General features: G+C 45.1%; 1 protein-coding gene across 8 annotated transcripts in view; it reads right to left on the bottom strand.

Annotated features, from left to right (window-relative positions):
* PTPRT (protein tyrosine phosphatase receptor type T) overlaps positions 1–27,070 on the bottom strand; it is a gene marked incomplete at both ends in the record, with an annotated part of 1,183,313 nt that overhangs the window by 53,249 nt on the left and 1,102,994 nt on the right. For 7 of the 8 annotated variants that reach the window (XM_080716374.1, XM_080716375.1, XM_080716377.1 and 4 more), the window contains one exon: positions 12,640–12,727. In XM_080716374.1, coding sequence (XP_080572500.1) covers positions 12,640–12,727 — 88 coding nt within the window. Of the gene's footprint in view, positions 1–12,639; positions 12,728–16,607; positions 16,704–27,070 lie in introns of all 8 variants that reach the window. The other variant, XM_080716373.1, reaches the window with a different exon arrangement.

Here is a 27,070-nt window from a genome sequence, read left to right as displayed (position 1 = left end):
GTTACTTACAGGTACCGGGTCACGCCCTCACCTGACCCTTGGCACTGCCCTCGGTTATTATTCCCATTTACACAGGAGGAAGCTGAAGCTCAGGGAGGTTAGTAGTTTGTAAAAGGACCTCAAAAAATAAATAAAATGGACCTCGAAACACTTCTTCCATTTTTCTTCCCACCTTCCCTTTGATTCTGATTTTGTCATTACTTAACTGAATGAGTCAACTGCTTCTTAAGTCTTAATAATTTCATCATTAACACAGGGATGGAAATATCTGCTTCATAAGACAATGCAAGAGAGACCATATAAATATACTGGGGGCCTAGCAGTGTGGAGTCTGAACTAATACGCTCATTTTCATGCCTGCTTGAAAATGGCAGATTCGCCTTTTTTCTACATGTGCACAAATTGCTTTTCTTTGGCCTCTTAGAATATTATTGCAAATAGATTACCGGCCGCACATTGCTATCAATACTATCATTAAAGTCGGGATGACTAAATCATTATTAAAGAGGTCATCAATAACTTAATACTGTGTTCCTGAGGATACTTTTTCAAACACAATGCAGGCATAAACAAGACTTGCAGGCTTTAGTTGATAGCCTGCTTACTTCAAAGGATATCAAATAAAAACCATTAAACAATAGTACATCAGAAGAATCAGGATAATCTTTCACAATTAAGGAGAGCTCTGACATGCTAATAGACCTATGCAAATGGAACTGCCTGGTTGGGCTGAGGGAGGAAGACTTAGTCTACTACCCAGGTCACTGGGCACACATCACTGTGCAAGGTCTGTATCCACTATCTAGTCTGTGTTACTCCAGGGCAGGCGTGGGGTTCAATGTAAGTGAGCAGGAGCACTCTAGACATCCTTAAGGATTCCCAGGGGTGAAGGAAGTCAAATCAGTGTATCTTGTGAGACTCATCTAGCACAGCACTTTTCAGTGTAAAACACATTTATTGCAACTAACTGAAACCCCTCCGAGAACAGGGATGCTATCTGCTTCAATCCTTGTTCCATCTCTCAGTGCCTTCAAAAAGGCCTGGCATGGGGTGGGTACTGGAGGAGTAGATGGGAAATGTAAAAATGGATGACCGCAGTGAATCCTCACAGTGACTTTGTGGGGGTGACAGGATAGGTTCAGTTAGCCCTTGTTACAAAGGAGGAAACAGTGGCTCAGGAATGATGACTGGACACCTGGCCAGTGTAGGGGGGAGCATGGGAGAGCGGGGTCCCTTTGACCCTGAGTTCAGATGTTCCTGCTTCCAATGGTGACCTAAACCACCTCTAGTGTATCCAGTGGAGAGGATTAACCACAAATAAGTGATTGATTGGCTGACGGAAGAGTTTGTGAGAAACTGGATAGGAGAAAGAGAGGGAACTTAGAAATAAGCAACCTCAAGGAAACACTGCCTCTTCTCGAACTGGGGGGACAGAGGGAACAGGTAGCTTCCCAGAGCTCAGGAACTAGGGCCACAGTCTGGGATTGGAGCCAATCTGGTGGGGGTTGGAGGCCAGGAATAGCTGCTATTGCTGCTCAAGAGGGTGATTCTGATTGGGACAGGGGGGGAGAGATCCTGCTCTCTCTCTTTCTCTCTCCTAGTGCATGTTATTGGCCAAATACAGTAAGAAGCCAGTTGATAGGAGAGCCTAGCAAATACTGCCTACAGAGATCAGCTCCCTGTGATGTAGAGCTGAGTAGAAGGAGGTGAGAAATGGGTCCAATGATGGACAAAGAGGCCCAGGACCAGTGTAGGTGACCACCCCTCTCTCAAAATTAATTAATTGAGAAGTACTCATGCAGGCATTGTGCTAGATAGTCAGTTACACTGGATGCCACTTTTCTTAGTCACCATGGGGAAGGACATCAGTGGAGCCAACTAGGAGTAGGTAGGAAGTCTCAAGTAGCCCCTTTGGGTGGGTGGGACAGGGGAAGAGTCTGAAGTTAAGTTCTATTGAAATCATGGTGGATGCCAGAGACTATACAAATTATCTCAATTACTCATTTCTAAGGATAGCTCTATAACTTATTAGAGTGCCAGATGATGTGGTGTTATGGTGTTATGGTTCTTCCCATTTTACAGATCTAGAATCTGGAGCTCAGAGAGGTTAACCAGGTTCCTCAAGTGACACAGACTCTGACTCTGAATCCCAATTTTGCTTGCACATCCGCTGCCCGGGAACTTTGAGCATCTTGCAGGTGCTGCTGCTGGAGTCTGTGCATAGAGACGGTCCCCAGAGCCCTCAGTGTTCTAGCCCCAGAGAGGGGGATTGCCTGATGCAAAGGAGGCCTGGTGCCTGACTGTGAGCCCAGGATTTCAAGCCCTGTTACCAGCAGTTATAGAAACTCTAAACCTTCAAAGAGTGAAAATGCATATTATGCCCTCACTCAGTGGTCTCACTAATGACTTATTGATTCAAAATCTCCTTTATTGATTGAGTTATGCCTTCCCTTGGGGTCCGTAGCACTGCAAATGGAATTTCTAGTTTAAAATGTTGAAAGAGATTTTTTAAAAAAAATATTATAAAGTGAAATTTAAAAATTAGAAAGCAAAAATCATTAAAAACAAAACAGAAAGAAACAAACTCATTTCTTCTGGTTAAATATCCTTAAAGATGAAAGGAGTCCCTAGCCACTAGATGATGGTATTTGCCAATACCTCCTCTTATTTTCATGCATTAAAGGTATACTTTTTTGAGCACCATCTATGTCTCCTGGTAATTGAAGGGACTAAGATTATTATCAAACACGAGCCTTTTGCTTACGGAGTTGGACAGGTGAGTGGGGGAGATGGACTATACACAGAAGGGGACCCTCGAGTCTATGTAGGCTTTGTGCAGTGACATGAGAAATGAAGAGTTGAATGTGAGCGAGGTCTGAGAGGTGGACAGCGAGGAACAGTCTTCCCTTGAGAAGGAGCAGCAAGAGTGAAGGCAGGGATTCTGAGAGCAAGCACATAGCGGGGCCTGCAAACAGTGTGTGTGTGTGTGTGTGTGTGTACAGGGGGCAGGGTGGACTTAGAAGGCAGCTGGGGTTAGAACAGAGATCTCTCCACACTACTTCATACCAGAGGAACCAAGTGGTCTTGCAGGGCAGCTCAATTAAGTCTCTTTTCTGGAACTATGGGAGGGTATTTTAGTATGAGTCAACCAAAATGCATTCCCACATGGGCTGACCTCTGGCAACAAGAATATAATTGTGTGTGTGTGTGTGTGTGTGTGTGTGTGTGTGTTACTGGAGACTGAGCCCAGAAGGATTTTACCTCTGAGCTACACTCCCAGCGCTTTATTTTTTGTTTTGAAACATGGCCTCACTAGGTTGCCAAGAGTCCTGCTAAGTTTCTGAGGTTGTTCTCAAACCTGCTATCCTCCTGTCTCAGCTTCCCAAGTCCTGGGATGACAGCTGTGCCCCAGCATGCGTTTCTGGCACTCCTGGCAGGATACACTTTTAATGTGTGATGTGAGGTATGGAGCTGGGGTCGGGTCTTGGCTACATCATGTAGGAAATCAATTGATCTCTCTGAGCCTTGGTTTCCTCGGCAAAATGAAGTTAATACTACCCTAGTCCTCTCCAAATGCTGGGAGGATTAAAGACCAGGCATGAAAAAGGCCGGACAGTAGAGAATGAAAAGACAACAGAGGGAGAGAAAACATTTGCCAAACCCATATCTGATAAAGGACATGCATCCAAAACCTACAAAGAACACTTAAAATTCAACAATTAGAAAACAAACAGCCCAATTTAAAAGGTCTGGACGGATATCTTATTAAACTAGATACAAAAAGGATAGATAAACATATAAAAAGATGTCCAACGTCCTATATCATTTGAGCATTTCAAGTTAAAGCAATAATGAGATATTGCTCTATACACATTAAATCAGCCATAATCTAAAATAGTGACACCACCAAATGCCGGTGAGGAAGTGGAGCAGTGGGAACTCTCACTCATTGCTGGTGGGGATGCAGAGCAGCACATCTAGTCACTTTGGAAAACAGCTCAGTAGGTTCTTACTTTCACTATACCATCCAGCAATTACATTCCTTGGAATTCACCCAAATGAGTGGTGTTATGGTTAGTTATAGGCTCCGTGAAGATCTCATGAATCGATGTTTGGAGCTGATGTAATTGAGTCTTAAGGGGTGTATCTTAGCAGTGGATGAATTTAGTGTAATGGGTTTATCTGAGTGATGGCTTGGGTCAGTAAGGTATGGCTGGGGGTGGTCCCCAAGGGGTGAGGCCTTGGGGATTATATATGGTTTCTCTCCGCAGTCCATGATTTGAGGAGCACGGTCCATGGGCTCTCCCACTCTCCACCTCCTACCGCCATACCCTGAGATCTATAGTCCCTGGCCTCAGATGGACTGAACTCCAAATGGTAAGAAAACACGTCTTCTTTCTGCTAAATTACATGGTCAATATTTTAGATTATAGTTTTGGAAGGCAGCTCTGCTCACCACTATACCACCAATGTCTGGACACTGTCCCGAACAAGTGAAAAACTCAATTCCACACAAAAAAAGGCACATGAGTGCTTCTAGGAGCTTAACTCACAGTTGCAAAAACTTGGAAACCACCAGGAAGTCCTTCCATAGGTTAGTGGATAAATAAATTGTGATATAGCCATGCAATGGAATATTATTCAGTAACAAAAAGAAATGAGCTGACATGCCATAAAAGACATGGAGAAAACTTAAATGCATGTTGCCAAGAGAAAGAAGCCGAGCTGGAAAGGTTACACTTTGTATAATTCAAACTGTATCACAATTCTGGAAAAGGCAAAACAAAAAAAGCAACAAAACAAAAACAAACAATCAGTGGTTTCTAGGGACTCAGAAGAAGAGGGAAGGTTGAATATGTTAAGCGCAGGGAATTTTAGGGCACTGAAGCTCTTTTATATAACATTGGAACAGTAGATATATGTCCTTATTCATTTGTCAAATCCTATAGAACCACACAACATAAAAAGTGAACCCTGTTGTAAACTATGGACTTTAATAATAACGGGTCAATGAGTCAATATTGGTTCACCAATTGCATCCTACAGAAATGCAAGATGTTAATAAAAAGAGAAATGGCAGAAAGGTGGGAGGGAGGGAACATGGCTTCTCTGTACTTACTGCTCCTTTTTTTTTTTTTTTGTAAACCAAAAACTGCTCTAAAAGAAAGTGATAGGACAATTCAGCAGGTGTTTAATAAATGGTGGTTTGGGGCTGGCTGTGAGGCAGGCAGTGAATGGACGGCAGAGACACTCAGACACTTGATGCTCTCCATCTGTCCTGCGCTAAACACAAGTCCTTCCACCTGCAGGGACAAAGAGTGATTGCGTACGCTCAGTGAAGGGCAGAACGTACCTCAACCATAGGCCCACCAGGAAGGCATCGCAAGGAGTAGAAGTGTCCTCATGGTTTATTTATTCCCTCTGGGAAATGCTAATATCATTCCATGCCCCCTTTCTTCTCCTAACTTTATATAATTAAAAAGATAAAAAATTGTGTTTACACACACACACACACACACACACACACACAGAGAAAGATGGGGTGGCAGGCAGCATAAAGGAGTTTATACGAGGTAATTTACAAGCAGCCTGAAACGTTCATTATCCTCCATCTACATTTTGCAAGCTGGAAAAACAGCTAATTTGGCACTCCTCGTTTGATATTCAAGACAAGGACTTAAGAAGAGTCGGATGGAGGGGAAGCAAATTCCTCCGTGGTGAGTAGAGAGGAAGGTGCAGGAGCGTGGATTCCCAGGTTCTCAGACCAGGTGGGAGGAGGGCAAGGGCTGGCGGGGGCAGGAGGGAGTTGCTGGCAGCAGACAGAGGGGAGCTGTAGCTTGAAGGACTTGACAATCCAAAGGCAACCCTTGAACACAGATCTAGGGGGATGGCATCCCTCTGTATTCAATCAATCTTCTCCTCTCTGCTTTAAGACAAGGACCAGTGGTCTGTTGGTAAATCTTTCACAAGCAGCTCTTTAAAGATAAAAGGGCTCCGATCTGTGAAGTCTGCTTATTTTTGTGGTGCAAATACTCCCACCATCACCAACTCCAAGCGACCAACATGACATCAACCAGATCACAAAATTCCTGAAAACTGAGCAATCTGCTCTTGCAAGCTGGTGCGTATCAGCTGCAGCACACCACCGAGAACACAGCCTTCCTAAACTCCACGATGCCTCGCGTGATCTGATGGCCTGGGATCTGCTTCTCTCTCAGGTCCTCCTCTCTACACACTTCCCCAGTAACTGTGGCCTTCTTTAAGTTGCTCAGATGCACTATATGCCCACTCTGGCCACAGGGCCTTTGCATGTGCAGAGGAATACTTCCGCCCCAGGCTGATAGTATACTTGGATCTTGTATTAAATTCTTTCTCTTGTCTTCAATGGGGGGGGAGGTGAGGGGTTGAGTGAGCCGGGAAAGCAGGCCTGAGGCCTACCACACCTGAAGCCTATCACCTGGGACGTTACCACCTTCCCTGAACCTTGACTTAGCCAACTCTAACAGCAAAATCAGACCTATCTTTGCAGACCTGCTGCAAGGACCTAAAGTGGTCAGCTATGAAAGCACTGGTATATTGTAAGAATCAACCTGAATATGGAAATTTGGTTTTATTTTTCTAGACCAGCGGTACTTCAAATGTTCTCCCTGGCCCAAAGGCATCTGGAAACTTGTTAGAAATGCAAATTCTTTGACCCCACTCCTGACTTCCTGAGAAAGTAAGGGTAGGACCTGGCTTTGTGTGTTTTACCAGGCCCTTCAGATGACTACCAATGGCACACTCCAGTTTGGATATAAAGACCAATGCACAGTTATCCAATAGAGGTGCCTGGATGTTCACTTTACTCTCTCTTGAGGAAGACCAGAAGATCTTACTGGAGCTGAGCCATGGGATTAGCGAGCCACCTTATGCCAGATGGCCAGGTGCAGGGATTCACGTGTAGAGAGATGAGATATGATGGTGTGTGGATATCATGCCATTTGGTTCTCATATTCAACTAACTCTGCAGGTATCTAACCAGACCCCATATATGGATGAGAAATTCAAGGCTCCAGGAGGTTTATTAACTCAGGCAAGGTGTGAGAGCTTCTTATGGAGAGGTGGAGTCCTTATTCATCTTTGAACCCCAAGATTCTGTGCCTGCACATCCCTCCCCTGCTTGGCCCCTCCAGCTCGTGCTTCCCATGTACATGTACACACAGTATAATATTCGTGAACACTTCTCCTCAGTCTCCAGCACTGGTCCCCATCTCATTGTAGATCCACACTCACCCCAGAGAAGAGGGTGCATGGTTTTCCACTGCATAGCAATAACTCAAAACAAACCACGCCTCTCCCTCCCTGCTCCCATCATCAGACGTAACCCAATAAATCAGCCAGCTCAAGCTACAAGCGCTTAAAGAGGGGATCACTTCAAAGAGGTGGAGCTGGAGAGAGAATATCATTTGGATACTAGATGTTCTTTCTTCCTGTCTTCTGGGCACTGGCAGAGGGTGAAGAAAAGGTGCAATTTTTCAGAGTAAAGAGATTTGACTCATTACAATGAATTGTGGAGCTGGAAAACTATTTCCTAGAAGTATTGGAAATGTTAATGTCATCATCTTGCAGGAGCGGACTGGGAGGAGGCAGGTAATTCTGCAAAGACTGCCTGGGTACCTCATTGAATCTAAAGGTCTGAGCATTCAATCTTGATTGAATTACCATCGTCGAGAGAGGATGGCGTAGATATGACACAAAGACAGCCCGCCATTCCATGCTCCTCTTGGTCCTGTCATATCCATGTAGGCTGGAGTTGGGAAGTCATGTTTGTGAAGCCCCAACAGATGTTGGGGGATGCAAGATGGGAGGGGGGTGAGGCTTAGAAACTAATAGCCCTGAAGAGGCTCTTACATCCATCTGATGTATTGCCTTGTATCCTGAGCATGCTTTGCAGGCAATATCCTACCTAGAGACCTTTCCAAAGGAAGTAAAAAAAGGTTTCTTATTTAGATTCCCTTGGAAGCAGAGCCTGGGTCAAGGATTTGGGGGCAAGCCAGAAAGCAATTTGGGAAGAGATCCCAGGAAACACCAGAAAGTGGGAAGTGAGATGGGGAAGGGAAGGATCCCATAAAGGGTGTCACTCAGGAGCTGCTGGAGCACTAGAACCTGATGCTGCTCAGGAGTCAGGGAGAAGGCATATAGCATGCACCTCCAAAGAAAAGTGGGAGCTGGGGTACTTATACAGCCCCTGTCATTGGTCATGGGTTCAGGGCAGTTTCTGGGGACATTTAATCTCTTTGTATTTCTAGACCGCCCTGCAAGCAGACAGATAGGTCTCAACAGCCATAATGAGTCTTCAGGAAGAGGCACACATGCCAGGCACGGTGGCAAAGGCTTATAATCCCAGTACTTGGGAGGCTGAGACAGGAGGACTTCAGATTTGAATCTAGCCTTATCAACATAACAAGACTCTGTTTTGAAATAAAAAATAAAACGGGCTGGGGGGTGTAGCTCAGAGGTGGAGTGTTTGTGGGTTAAATCCAGAGAGAGAGAGAGAGAGAGAGAGAGAGAGAGAGAGAGAGAAGAGAGGAGAGAGGAGAGAGGAGAGAGGAGAGAGGAGAGAGGAGAGAGGAGAGAGGAGAGAGGAGAGAGGAGAGAGGAGTGAGGAGAGAGGAGAGAGGAGAGAGGAGAGAGCGCGAGCGCGCAAGATGTGTCGGCAGGACCTACCTGTGTGGAGACTATTTAAAAAATGGCAGGGCACCAGTGATCTGTGCACCCAGGGAGGTCTGTAAGTCTTAAGCAAGTCACCCACAGAGATGGCAAAGGAGAGTGGAGGCTGAAAGTCAGGAGCAACACAACCTTCTCTCCTTGCCCATGGACTCAGGAACTAGACTGAATCTCATCTAGGTTTAAAAGTCTGTGGCCACATCAGATTCAGATCAATATCTGCTCATCTTTATTTAGTCTCTTTGCACTGAGATCTGGCTAGAACCACAGTACAGATGAGAAGCTGATGGTCAGAGAAGTGAACAGACCTCACTGAAGGCCATGCACAAGGCAAACGACGGAACTGGGACGAGAACTTGTGTCTGCCTGACCTCATGTTCGGACTCCAAGGCACCTGTGCCCAGGGTCTCCTCTAGACTGAGTGAAAAGAAGTCTTAGAAAACATGCCGTGTGCCTCAGATCCACTCCATCTTCTCCACTTCGACTGATCCTTGGAATAACACTGGATAGCCTCAAACTTGGGCAAATACGGGAGGACTTTGAAAAATACAGTGCTCTGGGCCCTGCCCCGGCAGAGTTAGCATGTCTACGGAATTCCCAGGAAAGGCTGCTGCTGCCGCTACTGCCCCAGGGATCACACTTTGAGAACCACTCACTAGGCCCACAGCTTCCCTGCCCTCTGGCTCCTGGTTGGGGTCAGGCAATAGAAAACAGAGGGGGCAGAGTGGACAGAAGGAGGAAAACAGGGCCAAGGTGCTTATTTGAATCCTCATCGCTCTCTGTTGGGGTTCCCATGGTAACCACCTCACCCGGAAAGCCTCACCTGTGGCCAGGTAGTCTCTTTGTCTCTTGCACTGCAGAATCCTAGGTGGTCCTGCTGGGAGTGCAGCCCTCAGTATTCATTCTCCCTTACCATGTATATTAGATCGCATCTTCATAAAGATCTTCTGCTATTTCTCCTCCAATTATCCTATTTGGGGTGTCATATGTTTCCTGCTGGGATCCCAATTTATTCCAGAAGGGAGCATCATTTCATAAAACCCGCAGCTCCTGTGATCACTGCCTCCTGGGTATTCTCCCTTTGCCATTGGTTCTGAGAGCTCCAGGGCTCCCATGTCCGGGATGCCTCACCCTTCATGTGCCTCTGGTGCAGCCTGAGCCCTGGAGCTACCTGAGAGCATTATTCCCCATTCATTCCCTTCCCTTTCACTCCCTTTCCATGTCCTCTCCCTGGAAACCTCATTGTCTTCATTACGGAATTCTAAAAAGAACCATTTGGAAGATAGGGCTGATTGGGCCCAAGGTTTCTCTTTCACCATTTCATTTGCAGGCATTGCCCACCCTTCTCCTTTTCCTTTTAATCTTTTCTGTTCTCTCTGGCCTGGGACTTTGTTCTCAACTATGGCCTCTCAGTGCTCTGGGTTCCTTAATATGCTAATCACACCCCGTTTTCTTTTGTGCCAAGAATATTTCTATTTATCCAGTTGCGGCAGGCTGTGCCTCTGGGAGGGACACGCACAAGGGCAGGGACGCTTCCCATTCCTGGAGGCCAGCTCTCTTTTACCTTTCTCATTTCAATTCCAGGACTTCCCCACTTCTATGCGGTTCTCCTTCAGGTAGTGACTGTTTTCCGAACCCGCTGATTCTCTCGGCACTATCTCCTTGCAGTACGCAGTACGAAACCACTCCAGCCCTGATTTGCTGGCGAATCACCGGTCCTCAAATTAGATATGCGATTCAGGTGTAGACACCAAGTGATGTGTGCATGTATGTTTTGATGACTCTGAGTCTCACTCTGATGCAGAAGTACACTGCACCAATAACAGCGTTTAAAAAATCCATCCAAGTGGTATCTTTAAGCTACTTGAATTCTCCCTGTTTCCTCTTGGGTTTCCCCAGATGTGAACACAAGACAAGTTTCTAGGGAAAGTAGTTTCTGGAAGAGGAGTAGGGAACATCTGTGCAGAAGGGATGGAGTATATATAGCTCAGAGGCAGAATGTCCCCTGGGTTTAATCCCTGGCAACACACACACACACACACACACACACACACACACACAAACAAAAGAACCACAAAGAAATGCAAGATTGTCCTGGTTCTGCTATCAAAGAGCATCTTTTCACGAAGTGGCTATCACCAGATAGTCATTCAAATGCCTCTCAGGTTACAACAATGACAAGGACTAAGGAGAGTAAATTATGAGTAAATAGAGAGGTTCTGATCACATTGGAAGAGTCGGGAAGTGATGACTTAGCTGAGAGCTGAGGAATGGGTGTACCTCAGGGAAAACAGAGGTGGGAAGGCACTTGGATGGAGAGAACAGAATGTGCACAGGTCCTGTGTCCTGTAAGCTCAAATGACTGAGAGAAGGCCACCATGGCTTAACTGAAGAGGCGGTGATGGAGGGGCGCTAGTGTGCATGGCGCTGGCAAGATGGCCAAGAGCCTGACTATAAGCACAGCTCAAGCAGGAAGGAAAACCATCTGAAAGGGTTTTAGTAGAAAAACGACATCATCCGAGTTCTGTTTTTGAGAGTTCTAGGTTCTGGTAGGGATTAGATAGGTAGGAAATTAGGGCCAAATTGGATGTGGGGCAAAGAAGACAGGCTGAGCGGGGTCCAGGTGAGAGCTGACTAGCTCTGGCAAGGTGAGACCTGGGGAGACTGGGGTGACACCTAGCCTGGCTTCTGACCTCCTAGACCCTTTAAGCTTTGGCTTCTGGACTTGGCCCTCCATTGTGCTCTATTCGTTGTTTTTGCTTTTGTTTTTTTTTTTTTTCCCCCTCATATCTGTGCAACATCCCTAGAGAAGCATCTTACCCCTACAGGGAAGACATTGTGAAATCCATTTTCAAGAGACCTAAGGTCATACATACCGCCAATCATTTAGTGGATCACAGTCTGATAGGCAGGATAATGATAGGAAAAATGATAGATATTTTAGGACACAATAAGACTGAACTCAAGCAGATGATACTGCAGACCCATCAGAGCACAAAGCCACCTGTGCCCAGAGCAGGGACCACATCTCCCAGTGTCCAGCACAGGAACTGTTCAGAAGAGGCCTATGCGTCATAAGTCTTAATACATATTTGCTGACTCTTTGGATATCTCTTTTCGACACTTCACTTGCAAGAAATCTTGCTGTCTGCGCTACTGTCTTCCAAGACACAAATTATAAATGTCTTCTGATTAGCTCCACCATTCACAGCCATTCCTAAATCAGCGCAGGAAGCAACGAAGCTAAAACTTCTGCCTCTTTCTTCCTTTACAATCTGCTTGGATCTGATTCTTTCTTCCTCCAAGTCCCCCCACCCTCCCTTAGGCAATGTCTAGACAGTTAAAGCAAAAAAAAAAAAAAATCAACAAAACAAAACAAAACAAAGCTCTGAACTGCAGTAGAAATAATTTGTCATTCAGTATCCTTCTCTTTGACCCCCTTGGCTGAATCAGATGTCCGTGAAAGAGGAGACCAGGGAATGTTCCCTGCACAATTGGTGGATGTCAAAAGGTCTGAGTTGGCCACGTTAAATCAGACAAAGGCTATTGTGGATTCCTGCTCTCATCGGACTACCTACTCAGTGTTTTGACCAAGATAACTTTGTTCTCTCTGTATTTGTGTTGCTTTGAAGGCCGCGTATACCAATACTTGGCAGCAACAGTATTTGTATGTTACCTGTCTGTGGTATTCAGCACTGGGGGGGGGGGGTTCTCCCCCTTCCTCTCCTCCCAGTACTAAATGCCAGTCACACACAAATACTGCTGCTGCCTTTGTTCAGACCGTATTCTCCCTTTCTGGGACTGTTGCGACAGTCTTCTGACCCAAAGCTGGAAGCATCAAGGATTATTTGATAACAAATTCTAGGTTAAGAATAGGTCTTTTCCCCTGTGTTCCCGAAGCCTGTGCAGAGACCCTCCCAGAAGGCCACCTACAGGAAATGATGTTCCCATATCGGTTCTTATTGCGGTTCTCATCTTCCTTGGCTGTGTCCCACGATGCTGTCTGTCCCTCCGGTAAGGCCTGAAAAGCAAAGACAGTGATTAGAGTGGCCCACTATGGAAGCTTGCTTTATCTGGACATAGATGATCCAGCACGGGGCCTTGAGAACCAATTGTGAAGGGACATGATATAAAGGGCTATGTATCCTTGAATGGGACCCAGGGAAACTGCTGACTCAGCCCTGCCAGGGACTTCTTGCTTGTTCATTGACTCAAACATTGTTGATGTCTTCTGTGGGTCATGAGCTCATAATCTGGTCAATAGGTAGGTCATTCATTCACTCATATATTTAATAATCCTTTTATTTTGCAGTAGTGGGGATTGAACCCAAGTACACTCTGCTACTGAGCTCCATCATCAGCCTTTTTAATTAATTAATTAATTTATTTTTATTTTTGAGACACTGTCAGCTAAGTAGTTGAGGCTGCTTTTGAACCTGCAATCCTTCTGCCTAAGCCCCTCGGGTTGCGGGTATTACATGGGTCACTATGCCTGGATCAACAGATAGTTATTGATCCCCTTAGGGTCTTCTGGGCACTGTTGAAGGTAATAGGAGTATACAGAAATAGACAAGTCCCTTGAGCATTCTGTTGACTAAGAGATATAGCAAATAAACTGGCAAACACATCATTTTAGATAGTCAAAAGTGCTATGAAGAAAAGAAACCAAATAAAGGGACAGTGATGGGAGTCAGGGTTACTTCATATTACCCAGTCTGGAAAGGCTTCTCTGAGAAGCTCACGTTTAAGTTCATGCCTTAATGATGGAAAAGTGCAATATTTCCCAGAGAAGGAGAAAGTGCTTTCCAGGTTGGAGGAACAGCAGGTATGAATGTGGTTGTCAAACAGCAGCCAGATGACCACATTCAAGGATGAGAGTGAGGTAGGGGACCAGTCATGGAAGCCTCAATAGAGGGCAGGAGAGTTCAGATTATATAAGGGAGTGCCGTTACTGGTTAACAAATCAAGTTCTATTCTAAGTGCGAAGGGAAAGAATTTGGATCAGGGTAGTGTTCGGACACGGTTATGCAAAGTATATTTTGGCTTCTGCATGGAATCCAGGCTCTGGGAAGACCAGGGAAGGATAAAGAAGATCAGTTAAGAACTTATGGCAATTGTCCACGTAGGAAAAATTGGTACCTTGGACCCTTGACCAAGGCAGTGGCTTGAGAAGAGGCATACTTTTCAGGATGCTTGGTTGAATGTTGTTGACATTGGATGCCTCTGAAGTGGGTTCAGAGATGAGGATTTGGGTACACACTGTTTTTTGGGAGGCCATGTCAAAGATTATGGGTAGGAAAAAGGGAGAAGTGACCATCAAGGGGATGAAACCAACATAGGGCACACCAATGAACGAACTACCACCGTGTGCAACCGGGACTGAATCCCACGGGCACATCTCACGTCTCAGCTGTCCCACTGGGATAAATGTCTCCAAGATAGATCACACTCCTTCCTGTAGTGTCAAGATGAAACCTTTTCCATCAATTCTCATTTACTACTGGTTGAGAACAACTTTTGGGAGCTCCCTAGTACTTCCGCCTCATGCTGTAGGCAGAACGTGCATATTGTTTTTCTTGAGGAAGCCCTCAGATGAAAAACTTGCAGGAGATTTCAGGAGGAAGTGATTGGGTGGGTTTTCACGGGGACAGTGAGTACACAGGGAACATATGCAGAGTACCAACACAGCAACTGTGGACAGGGGCTGTGTGGGAAAGAGAAAGGAAGGCTGACCTCTAGAGTGTTGAAGAACTGAGTTGAGAGTGATGCCATTTACTGAAATGGAAAATCCTGGGGGGTAGAAACAGGACTGGGAGGCAGGAAGGGTCTGTTGTACATGAAGTAATTATTACAATGTCTGGCACTGAGTACCATGTGCTTTTTTTTTAACAGTTCAGAGTTAATGACAATAGCAATACTAATAACAGAAGCCAAATTTGAGGCGTGTTTTAGACATACAAGCTGAGATGTGGAATAGGAAGTTGGACATAGAGGTCCAGAGCACAGAGGGAGGCAGGAGATAGGAGTCACCGATCAGCTCAAGAGGATGTGACCACAGAAAAGTGAACGCGCCTGAGGGATGATTTATAAGACTGTGAGCCAGGTGATCTGGAGCACAGGGGACAGGTGGCTAGTCTTTCATGGAGAGGGAGGATAGGTGCTTAAGGGAGTGGGAACAGCTTTGGAGAACCCACAGAGCATGAAGTTCAGGCCATGCTGTTCTTACTGTCTTCATCCTGCCTTTGTGGAACAGGCTGAGTGTCCTGCTCAGGGCCCTCATGTGGCTTCTGAGACTTGCCAGTTCCCATCTTTACAGCTCTCTGCCAACAGTGCAGGGGAGAGGAACTTTGCCCATCCTAATACGCTAGTTTTATCTTTGCCCAACTATCCTAGGCAAGGAGGAACCTTAACCATATTGGGCAGGAATTTGGCCACTCAGGGCAGACAGGACTACTGTGCATGGAAAGGCTGGTGCTCATACACAGTACTACCTTTCTTATTTCCAGTCTTCCATGTGTTAAGTCAACCTGGGTGGGGCTTTTTTAGGGCATGGTTGGCAAGCTATTTTATGTGACAAGCCAGATGATAAGTTTCTATTGCCAATAGCTATACTCAGCTCTCTGGTGGTAGAGTAAAGGCAGCCACAGGCAGGAAAAAGCAAGTGGGCATGGCTATGTTGCAATAAATCTTTCCAGAAATAAGAGTTTGCTTGGTTTGCTCTTGGCTATAGTTTGATACCCTTTATTCTGGAAGTATGACCGTAATCCTTAGCCATACAATGGTTGGGTAGGTAGACTTGGTATCCATTCTGTTGTCTAGCCATTTCAGATTCCCTGGGGGTGGGTGATGATGGGAGGCTGTTGCCTGGGCTTCCTGAGCTAAGCCATATTCTCCAGAAAGCTTTACCCTGGCTTTAGACTGGGACAATAAGGTGCCTTCCTAGTGATGAATGGGTCAGAATTTTGTTCTTTGTGTATACTACATCCTTAGGTAGGCTTTCAGAAGGGGAAACAAATGAGGTGCTAGGCCCCTGAAACCAACCTCTCCCCTACATCTGGGTGTGACACAGTGTTTTGAAGATAGGAAATGATTGACCTTGCAAATGTAGAGCTTATTGCTTATTTTCTCCTCTTCTTCCCCCTCATCCTCCTCTTCTTGCTCCTCTTCCTGCTCTTCGTTAACCCTGCATCTATCTAGCCTTTGTCTTAGTCTAGCTCTGGACTACAAATACTTCCTGCTTCTGCATGTAACTCTGTGTGTGTGTGTGTAAATTTTTTGCTTTGAAATAAGGCCTTGCTAGGTTTCTGAGTGTCTCATTACATTGTTGAGGCTGTCCCTGAACCAGAGATCCTCCTGTCTCAGCCTTCCAAGTGCTGGGATTGCAGGCATGTGCCACCATACTCGGTTTTGCATGTAAGTCTTAGAACTCTGACCTCATCTTCCCACCCCAGGTAGGTGGCTCCAGCTGCCCTGAGGCCACTTTCTAGGTTTATTGCTGTGTGTCAGGTCAGGGTCTTAGAGTCAGCACTGGATTTCTTGATGTTCAAGTTGAACTTTGGGGGATATACATTCTATCTGAAAGTTTTCTACTGGTACATTTGTGATAAAGGCTAAATGTTCATCCCAACACATCTCTTCAAAGTGGTGTGACACCAAGGGCAGGACTCTAAATCTTCCCAGACTGTCCTGAAACAATTGTGTCATGCACCTGTTCTGTGCCAGCTTAAGGTCTCTTTATAGCTGCATGTAGAATTACCTGGGGAGAGCTTGAAAATCCCAAAGCCAAGGTTCTGCCCCAAACAGATAGGTCAGACTTTGGAGTGGGCCCCCGGCTTTGGTCGTGTTTAAAGCTCCCCAGGTGACTCTCCTGTGCAGCCATGACTTGCAAATGGTGAATTTACCTGGAGAAACATTTTCCCACGAGTCTCCTCTTTGGTTTCTTTTGCTTTGGTTTTGTCCCTTCCAATCCATCCTCCACTGTAACCAGAGAGATCTTTCTAAAATGTGAATAGGACCCAGTTACTCCCCTTGTTATTGTTTTTAGGGTAAATTCCAAACTCTTTGATAACAGGTCCTTTACAGCTTCACCCAAAATGACCCTCCAGCCTTATGTCTTGTCTTTATTTCAAGATGCCAATTATAAAGTGTTCCAAACATCTGAGACTTTCACCATGTTCTCTTCACATGAAATTCTCTTCTGCCTAAATCTGCCTGAAAATCTCCTACCTCGCCTTCAAAATCCAGTGCAAGCATCTTCTCCTTTATGACACCTTCTTTGTTCGCCTTTTCTTACTATGTCCTCAGTGAGAACCAGTCACTTCTATTATTGGATGGGCATCTATGCATCTAATAATCTAAATATCGGTCTTCCAACTTGGTCCTGGGCTCCTCTTGGGAAAGGGTGCCCTCTTACCTATCATCACAGCCCAAGGACCCAATACTGGCTCTTGTATTTTATATGTGCTGGAATGACCCATTTGGAATGAATGAATAAATTATGAATGAATGAATGAAATAATCAGTGAATGAGGGGTCTTTTGTGTCTTCAGACGTCTTAGATTCAGGATTCTCAGAGGTATAAGTGACCTTGTAAATTATCTAATTGTGCTGTCCACAATGGTCTTCCAGGTATGTGAAAAGCCAATCCATAGCATCTATCACTTAGAGCCCTCAATGACAGATGGGTCACTACCTCCCAAGCCTCCTGGATCTCTTTTGAGCAGACTCATTACACACTTTTCTTTTTGTCTTCCAGGGCTTTGCCTTCCTCCATGAGGCATCCCAGAAACAACATGGACCCTCTGTCCTGTGACTCTGAGGATTTGATGAAGGTCCCTTCTGCCACCCCTAGGGTCCCCACCCAGCATGCAGCTACCCCTGGCCACAGCCCCAAAGGCCTCTCTCTTCCCCTAGCTTGGGCTGAAAAAGACCATGTGGGCCTGGGGTAGCGGTGATGTAGACAAAGCAGATGGTGCCTGACAGAGCTGCCCGGGAGGCGGTGGTAATAACCCCTAATTGTCAGACTTTGATCACACATCTATTTCCCCTTCTAGGGAGCTGCAGTCTAATAGGGGATAATCTCTTCAAGGAAAAAAAAATCCAAGGGGGTAAAAGTATGAAAGGGAGACTCATCTCTGTCTTCAAAGTGAGCAAGCCAGGGGCATTATTTTTACATTAGCAGCTAGTTACAGTAGATTGACCAGGGAATGGTGGCAGTCATTAGGAGCTAATCACATTCTTTTGAAACCGAAATTGCCACCTCATTATACTCATCCATTATCAATCTCCACTTTCCTCTCCTCTCCCTCTCTTCCTCAGCACAGGGAGACTATTTTTACATTCCCCTCTGAGCGTGGAGATGTGTCCCACTCTTCGGCGTTGCTTTCCTAAGGCGGTCACTTTTTAATTTTAGTCCAAGAAATGTTATTTGAGGGATGTCCTTGTCCCTGGAGAGCTGAGCCTATTCATGGAAACCTCAAAAGTCAGATTCTCAAGGGTCTTTTGAGAAAAATATTAACTCATTTATAGATTCACCAAAGGGAAGTCCAGAGAGACAGGAAATGATCACCCAAGAACATATACTGAGGCTGGCCTCCCTGCCTCTCTCCTGTATCTTCCCTGCCACAGTGACTATCTGGATGATGCCAGGGGCTGGCCTAGGTCCTAAAGATACTGGTAGTGCCTGTGACAGATGTGACTTCACAGACAGTCTTAGCTATCTGTGTGAGTACAAACAGGTTCTCACTGTTTGTAATGTGTACCATGGAAACCATGATCAGGGAACTGGGGCAGACCGTGAGGAGGGCCAAGGGGCTACTCAGATAGGCTGGAAAAGGGCAGGCTTCCTTGAAAATGTGACATTTGAGAAGGATAAAAGCAGTCCCTGGCACTAGGGCGCTGACCTGGCATGCGCAGCTGGACCTTGGTTCTCTCCTGCTGGGCCTGATTTCACAGAACACCCAAGTGAGACAAGGATGCTCTGAGATCATGATGGAAGGAGACAAAACCAGACCATTCTGCAGTCATAGCTGAGCACAGACAAAAATATGAGTATGGCCCAAGCCAAAAAAGTGAGCCAATGCCCTGCTAGCCTGACTTTGATGAGTGTCTATTTTGCCTCTGCCAATCACAGCACCCATCTTCCCTTCTGATAGTTAAGATTAGGATGCCCAATCATGCCGCTTCCTGTAGTGCCCGATCTAGCACAGAGCCAGCTTTCTCAAACACTCTCCACAACACAGCACCCTCTCCATCCTATGGGTCTGTTTTGACCCCTGCTTCCCCAAGCTGTGCACCCTCTTCTCTGTAGGCGGAGCGCACCCACATTGTTCAGTTTTAGTTCTGTTTCAGCTGCTCTCTGGCTGATGTAATTGAGCTAGCACTCTGATGATGAGAAAATGCCAGCTGTAGGAAGAGCTGGGAAGGACTGCACTAAGGGCGGAAGCCTTAGGGTGGAGTGAGCTTGTGTTCTGGAACTTGAAGGAGGCTCTCTGGAGCAGACAGTAAGGGTAAGAGAGGGACGCACTATGCAGATTGGGCAGCAAATGGGACACTAGATCAAGGTCTTGCAGACCACAGCCAAGAGCAGTGAGAAGCCAGGTGTGGTGGCATGTGCCTCTTATCTTAGTATTTGCAAGGTGGAGGCAGCAGGATCACAGGTTTGAGGACAGCCTCAGCAACTTGGTGAGACCCTCCGCAACTAAACAAGACGCTGTTTCAAAATACAAACTAGAAAGGGCTGGGGGTGTAGCTCAGAAGTAGAATGTCTGTGAGTTTGATCCCCAAAATTCCTCTCCCAAATTAATAAAGAAAGGACGTGTGAGGTTTATGCTAATAAATGGGAATGTTTTGAAAATGTTTTAAGAGGAGGAAGCTGAGCCGGTGGGAGTGTCATGATAAATGGCTGAGGGCACTCATCACAGGAACCCTCCTTTTATTCTTGTTGACAGACGCATAGAGTTTTTGAAAAGTTTTTGAGGCCTGCTGCAGACTAACTCCCTGTGAGTGGAACCAACCTTCCCAGCCACAGAGCTGAGGCCCCTGGAGCCCAGGGAGGTTCAGATCCATCACACAACCAAAGCCACAGGCCCTTAGGGAGCAGATGTATTGACTCTGTCCATAGGTCTGTACCCCACCTACCTCAGTTTCCCCACTTAGCAATGTTCCTTCTTGCTAGCACTGTGAATCATCCCTCATGCCTGCTTGATGGATTCCTATTCAACCACCCTCCCTGTGTTAAGAGAGTTCGTTCTGAAGCTTCTATCTTTCGGACACAATTCTTCAGCCCAAGTCTTTCTTAGTAATGCCCCAGATACCGAGATGCCACATGCAAGGCTTCCAAGAACAGCTCAGCTCCAGTCCAAGGCAGAGGACACGCCAGTCCATTTCACTTACCTGTCCCCCACCATCCTCAGCAGGTTCTGTCAGCTCTGATACCTCCCTCCACTCCCTGGCTTGACTGTATCCCTGGAGATAATTGGATGTGATATGCCCTGGGGTGCAGCAAAACCAGGCCCAGGGATTGCTGATCAGGCAGTTCCTGGCTGATGCTTCAGGGCAAAGCACAGGGCTGCCTCCTCATGATCAGTCCAGCCCGCCAGGATTGCCCCATCCCTGTCTACCACGCACCCGTGCAGGGGGAGCTTGGACAGTCTTACTGTTCTATCTGGGACTGTCACTCATTGCTCTTGTCAAGAAATACTTTTTGTACACTAACCATATTTCTGATTCAGGGAAAAGGCAGGGCATTATAAAAGCAAACAGATTGGAGTGTTTGGAATTTTTTTTTTTAACTGAAAATCATTTTACCACTCCAAATCTCAATCAAATTTTCTGGAAACTAAGACAATGATACACTCTTCAGGTGAGGCTTGAGAGATGATTTAACTGCAAAGGGGCAGCATGGGGAACATTTTTGGCTAATGAAGCTCTTAGGTATCCTGATTGTATTTTAGTGATTTAATGCATCTGTTAAAACTCATATAATGGTATAACCTACAAAAGTAATTTTTAAAGTAATTAAAAATCACTTTAAAGCTAATATACTATAGAAGGTTATAATGATTAATGATTATTTGTGATAATGCCCACAGCCCCTGCTGCCATAATGCCTGGTACACAGTAGGTGTTGAGAAACTCCTGTATCTTACTCTTTGCCAAGGAGATGATATTGAGCCTTTACAGACCACTTCTAGGATTCACCCTATACCCTCCTTTGATGAGACACATGTTGTCTGTTGTCACAAGAGCAAAGATGGAACATCCATCCTGGTTTGGCTCAGACAAAAGTGGTTCCTGAGACACAGGACTTTCAGTTTTAAAATGAGGACCATTCGCCGGGCATGTTGGCGTACGCTTGTAATCCCCACGCTTGGGAGGCAGAGACTGGAGGATTGCGCAGGTTTGAAGTCAGGCTCTCTGGCTTAAGAGAGCCTGTTTCCAAATTAAAATAATATAAAAAATAGGTCTGGGAGTGTAGCCCAGAGGTAGAAGGGTTTCCAGGAACCCCAGTACCACAAAAAAAAAATCAGGACCATTTTTGGAAAATTGGGACAAGCTGGTTACTCTATGTACAAATAAGAGATTTATCCAGGGACAAGAAGAGTTTCATACTCTTTTGGGAGCCTAAGCCCTGGTCTCAGTGGAGGTTCCATGGGTTCATTTAATACTCATGTTTACAAAAATCTGTGTCCATCTGGTAAGATATTAAGAGCCACCATTAAAAAAATTCTTCTTTATGGCAGGGCATGGTGGCGCACGCTTGTAATCCTTGTGCTTGGGAGGCAGAGACAGGAGGATCGTGCTGGTTCGGAGCCAGCCTCATTGGCTTAAGAGATCCTGTTTCCAAATAAAAAAATATAAAAAAGTAGGTCTGGGAATGTAGCCCGGAGGTAGAAGGGCTTCCAGGAACCCCAGTACCACCAAAAAATAAAAAAAATAAAAAATTCTTCTTTATGTATTATTTAATGGTTTATTATGTTTTCACCTTCTTGGTACAGGCTGTGGACAATATAAGGTTGCCTTGACTAAGAAAGTACCAAGAACATGGCATTCATTATAGGTTTCTAGATATATTATAAACATTCTCTGGAAAGTGAAGCAGGTGTACCTTTTGCTGTTTGACTCTAAGGTGCTGGATGAGTTAGTAGTGGCCTTGGCAAAGGCCACATTTTCAACAAATGCTACCTTCTGTGCTGAAAGGTGCACACACTGGGGATTATAAATGTGGATGGAGAAGGCAGGAGAGGATGACTAATGACATCTACTGAGAGTGGCATTGGGAGAGCAAATATTATTTCTTACCATGCCACTAAATAGACGGTAATTTATGAGTTCTGCTGGTGAAGCTAAGTAGAGAATCAGATCGCAGCAAGATGGGGGTATTTGTCTGTGACAGGAGCACAGATCAAGGCAGAATAGTAGAGTGAATGTCTGGGTGTAGTGTCACAAAGCATCCTTTAAAAGGACCAATAAATGCTGGTGAGGATGTGGGGAAATAGGAACTCAGTTGATGGGATTGTGAATTAGTACAGCCATTTTGGAGATCAGTATGGTGGTTTCTCAGAAGACTAGGAGTGGAATCACCATATGATCCAGCCCTATCATTCCTCAGTATCTTTCCAAAGGAATTGAAGTGAGAATATCATAGTTTGCTACATGCATATCCATATTTATAGCAGCAAAATTTATAATAGTTATGTTATGGAGCCAACCTAGGTGTCCATCAACAAATGAATGGATAATAAAAATGTGGTATATACACGCAATGGGATTTTACTCAACCATAAAGAAGAGCAAAAGTATGTAATTTGTAGAAAAATGGATGAAACTAGATAATATTATGTAAGGAGAGATCAGCCAGTCTCATAAAGTCGAGGGCCATATGTATTCTCTCATATGTGGAAGCTAGAACAAAAATAGGAAATAAGAGGGACAATTTGAGGCCACTTGTCCTCAAAGTTTGGTAGGTGTCCAGATTCCTAGGGCATGTGGTAAAATGCTGGGCCCCAGACCCTATCCTGCATCAATGAACTTGCACTTCAGTGTCCCTGACTAACTCTCCAGCTGGTTGTGTCATGTCCTGCTTTGAGAACCTTGCTCTGAGAACCACTGCTTTAGGCAGCAGGTAGATGCAAGCACCAAATTTCTTGCCCTGAAGTGCAAAAGACTTGCCCTGAAGTGGTACAGACACAGAGACTGCCCAGAGATGTGATGGGGTGTTTTCTTTCTTTAAAGAAGTATTGTCATTTTGGATGGAATTATTATTCTTTAAAATATATTTTCATTTATAGTAGACCTATGGCAATTGTACATGTTTACAGGGCCCAGTGTGTTATTTCAATACATGTATGATCAGTTCAATGTGTAATGATCAGTTCAGGGTAATTGACATATCTATCCCCTCAGACACATGTCACTTCTTTCTGTTGCAAACTTTCAAAATTCTCTCTAGTAGCCATTCCAAAAACACAATTAAGCTGGGTGTGGTGGCGCGCTTGGGAGGCAGAGACAGGAGGATCACACAGGTTTGAAGCCAGCCGTGCTGGCGTAAGAGACCCTGTTTCCAAAAATAAAATAGGTCTGGGAGTGTAGCCCGGAGGTAGAAGGGCTTCCAGGAACCCCAGTGCCACCAAAAGCCACCAAAAAAAAAATACAATTAATAGTTGTCCACCACAGTCATTCTACTATGCTCTAGATCATTAGAAGTATTCCTCCTATCAAACTGCACCCTGTACCCTTGCCCATTTTTTTCTCCATCCCTTCCTCCCTCCCTCAAGCCTTCCCAGTCTCTGGTACCCACTATTCTGTTGTCTACTTATTTGATATCAACTTTTTGGCTTCCAAAAATATAAGTAAGAATATGAGGTATTTGTTTTTCTGTTCCTGGCTTATTTCATTTAATATAATATTCTCTGGGTATATCCCTATTTTCACAAATGATGCAATTTCCTTTTTGTGAATGACCGAATAGTATTCCATTGTGCATATATACATCATTTTCTTTTTCCACTCACATGTTAATGGATACTTCTCTCTTATGTGGACTATTGTGAGTAGTACTGCAATGCCCATGGGGGTATGGCTATTGCTTTAATATACTGATTTCAGCTCCTTGGATATATCCCCAGTAGTAGTATAGCTGGATCATATGGTAGTTCTAATTCTAGGTTTTTGAAGACTCTCCACACTGTTTTCCATAGTGGCTGTACTCATTTACATTCCTACCAATAACATATGAAAGTCCCCCTTTCTCCGCATCCTCTTCCAGCATTTGTAATTTTTTGCCTTTTTGATAATAGCCATTCTCACTGGGGAGAGAAGACTCGAGGCTTCTCATTGTGGTTTTGACTTCCATTTGAATAGAACAATTCTTAATTACTTAAAAGGTTTTTTTTTTTTTACCAGCACTTTATGATTCAATGGAGTGAATATTTCAAATGTACTTACTATTTTTTTTTGTTTCAGGGAAGAGAGAAATGAATAAAGACTCTGTCCCTTCATTTTTGGTATTGGGGATTGAACTCAGGAACATTCTACCTCTGAGACTCATTCTCAGGCCTTTTAAAAATTTTTGTTTCTTTGTTTTGAAATAGGGTCCTGCTAGATTGTTGAGAGTCTGACAACATTGTGGAGACTGTCCTCTAACCAATGATCCTACTGTCTCAGTGCCCCAAGAACTGGGATTACAGGTGTGCTCTACTGAATTCTGCTCTGTCTTTACTTTGAAGCATACTGGGGAAGCTCACTCTAGGGTCTCCCTCTTCCTCCCAGCTCTGAGCTTATGATGATGGGGATCTCCCTTTCCCACTACAGTGCAGTCTACACAGTGTCTCCAGTCTACACTCCATGCACAAACATCTGGAGGGCTGTTACTGGGCCAACTACCCTTTCCAAGATTGAAGCCAGCTAGGGTTAAAATATATAGATTGATATGACCTTGTTGATTCTGTTCAGGAAGAACTTACAAGGTGAGAAAGAGCCCTATTTCTCTTTCCGCTGGCTTCATTTTGGCTTCTGTCTTAGCAGGTGGGTGTCTTTGTTTCCCTTCTACAGCCTGGCTGCAGCACTTCGGCCCCTTTGTGCTCCCAGCTCTGTTTTCCACTGCTCAGTTTCATACTTTTCTTCAACTCAGTGCCTCACCTTTTGTGAAGCTTCTGATTAATTTTACCAATGAGGAACAACAAAGAGTCAAAAAAATAATAAAACAACAACCTGCCTTTGCCCTTAATTGCCCTGATTTGTGTGTCTCTAAGGAATCTGAACTGGGTTCTGGTTTGTTACTTACATTGTGTGTGGAGGTCATGGGCTTCCTTTAAAGGAGGGCCTTTATTTTCTCTACTTAACTATCTTTAGAGCCCAGAACAGTGTAAAGTACACAGCAGGCACTCAATAAGTGTTTCTGGCTAGATGAGTGCTTGTCCTGACATGCATACCATCAAATTTCATGAGTCCATGCTAAGCCAGGTGTGGTGGCACAGACCTGAAATCCCAGTACTTGGAGGCTGAAACAGGAGGATCACAGGTTTGGAAACAGCCTCAGCTACTTAGAAAGGTGAGACTCTCAGTAACCTACTGAGACCCTGTTTCAAAAAAAAAAAAATAAGATAGGTCTAGGCGTATAGCTTGGAGGTAGAATGCCCCTGAGTTTAATCCTCAGTACTGAAAAAAAAGAGCCTATGCTCACTGTGTAGCCAGAAAGTTCACAAAAGATAAACTGGAACCCAGGGAGGGACCAATTTTGTCTGAGATTGCTCAAGATCTCAGGAGGAGGTGGGGAACCAGGTCTAGTCTCAAGATGAGGGACTTTACTATGGTATCACCTCAAAATCACTCACTTAATTGGGGAGATTCCTGTATTAAGAACAAAAAATACTATTTGCTGTGTTACTAATAGTATTATAAGTGGAATGATTAAAAAAGACTAAGAAGAAAGGACTGAGTTAACAGTGTCTGCTACAGGAGCTCTCTCCCAGGTCTGAAACCACATGTGTTACTGACCCTTATTGGCCACTTCCTGAAAATGACCCATGTTCTTTTTCCATTCAGGGGAGGTGGAGTGAAAGATCAAGTGTACCCATGTCTTCCACTTTGGCCTTTAATGAGTTCCCAGAGCTGAAGAACCGCCGTGGTTTTCCCATCCACAATTTGGACATCTGCCACTAATTCCTCATGCCTAACCTGGAACCACTTTCGTCTGCAGATTGGGAACTGGACCAGAATTCCTCTGGGGACGCTGCAGTGGGAGTCTGTGATTCTGTTGCCAAGGAGAAGGAATGTGGCTGGAGAGGCAGAGGCGGACTCATTCCCTGCTCAGGTGGCTTTGGGCAGAGGAGGGGTTCATGGGTTTAAGGGAAGCTTCAGTCTCCATGGCCATGCCCCATTAGGAGGCCGTCTGCCACCACCATTCACAGATGACTAAGAGCAAGATGGCAACCTCTCGCCTTGAAAGCCATACACATGGTGTGTCCGCCCAGAGCTGGAGAATGAGCAAATGTTTGCTCTTCATTAGGCTGTGTCATATTCCTCACAGCTGTTCCTTGTGCCTTAAATAGCCCTAATGGAGCTGTAATAACCAGACACCTTCTGGTCGCCCTACTGGGCTCGTTCCGTTCATTACAATGACAGGCTGTCTGGATTGGATTGGAATTAACACACTCCCCATCCTTCTCTTTATCACAGTCATCTCTTTCTCTTCTTCCTCATCTTCCCCAAACATGCTACTCTTCTTACCATGGTGGCTGGGCTTACAGGGCACCCATAAATCCTATTCTCTAGCCAACGTCTGTTAGCATTTGTTGGTAGGCTTCAGGGTTTTGTTTTATAACTGAGGAAGGTGGGATGAATTGGGATGGGGGAAGCAGAATGGTGAACTTTACAGTTCAGGGTCTTGTCATGCACTGTCTTGAAAGTGACTGTGATCCATTTTGAAGGCTGAATGTGAGGCTTGGCAGGTTGGTCAGGTCAGATGTTGGGGCTGTGGACACAGACATGGTACATGCTGGGAACTCCGTGGAGTTTCCGAGACCCGTGACTCTCAATTTTAAAAGTAAATTATATGCTGGGAGTGGTGGTGCATGCTTGTAATCCCCGCACTTGGGAGGTGGAGGCAGGAGGATTGTGCAGGTTCGAAGCCAGCCCTGCTGGCTTAAGAGACCCTGTTTCCAAATAAATAAAAGTATAAAAATAGGTCTAGGAGCGTAGCCCCAGAGGTAGAAGAGTTTCCAGGAACCCCAGTACCACCAAAAAAAAAGTAAATTGTAATCAACTAGAGGGCTATGACAATATTAGTGTCTGGGCCCGCTCCCAAACGTGACTTTGATTTATTTGACCTAAAATGCGGCTTGGGCTTTGATGTTTTAAGAAG

This window comes from Muscardinus avellanarius (genome assembly GCF_963383645.1).
Source record: "Muscardinus avellanarius genome assembly, chromosome: 19".
Taxonomy (NCBI): domain Eukaryota; kingdom Metazoa; phylum Chordata; class Mammalia; order Rodentia; family Gliridae; genus Muscardinus; species Muscardinus avellanarius.
Note: the sequence above shows the minus strand (reverse complement) of the source record. Positions and strands in the feature narration are given on the sequence as shown.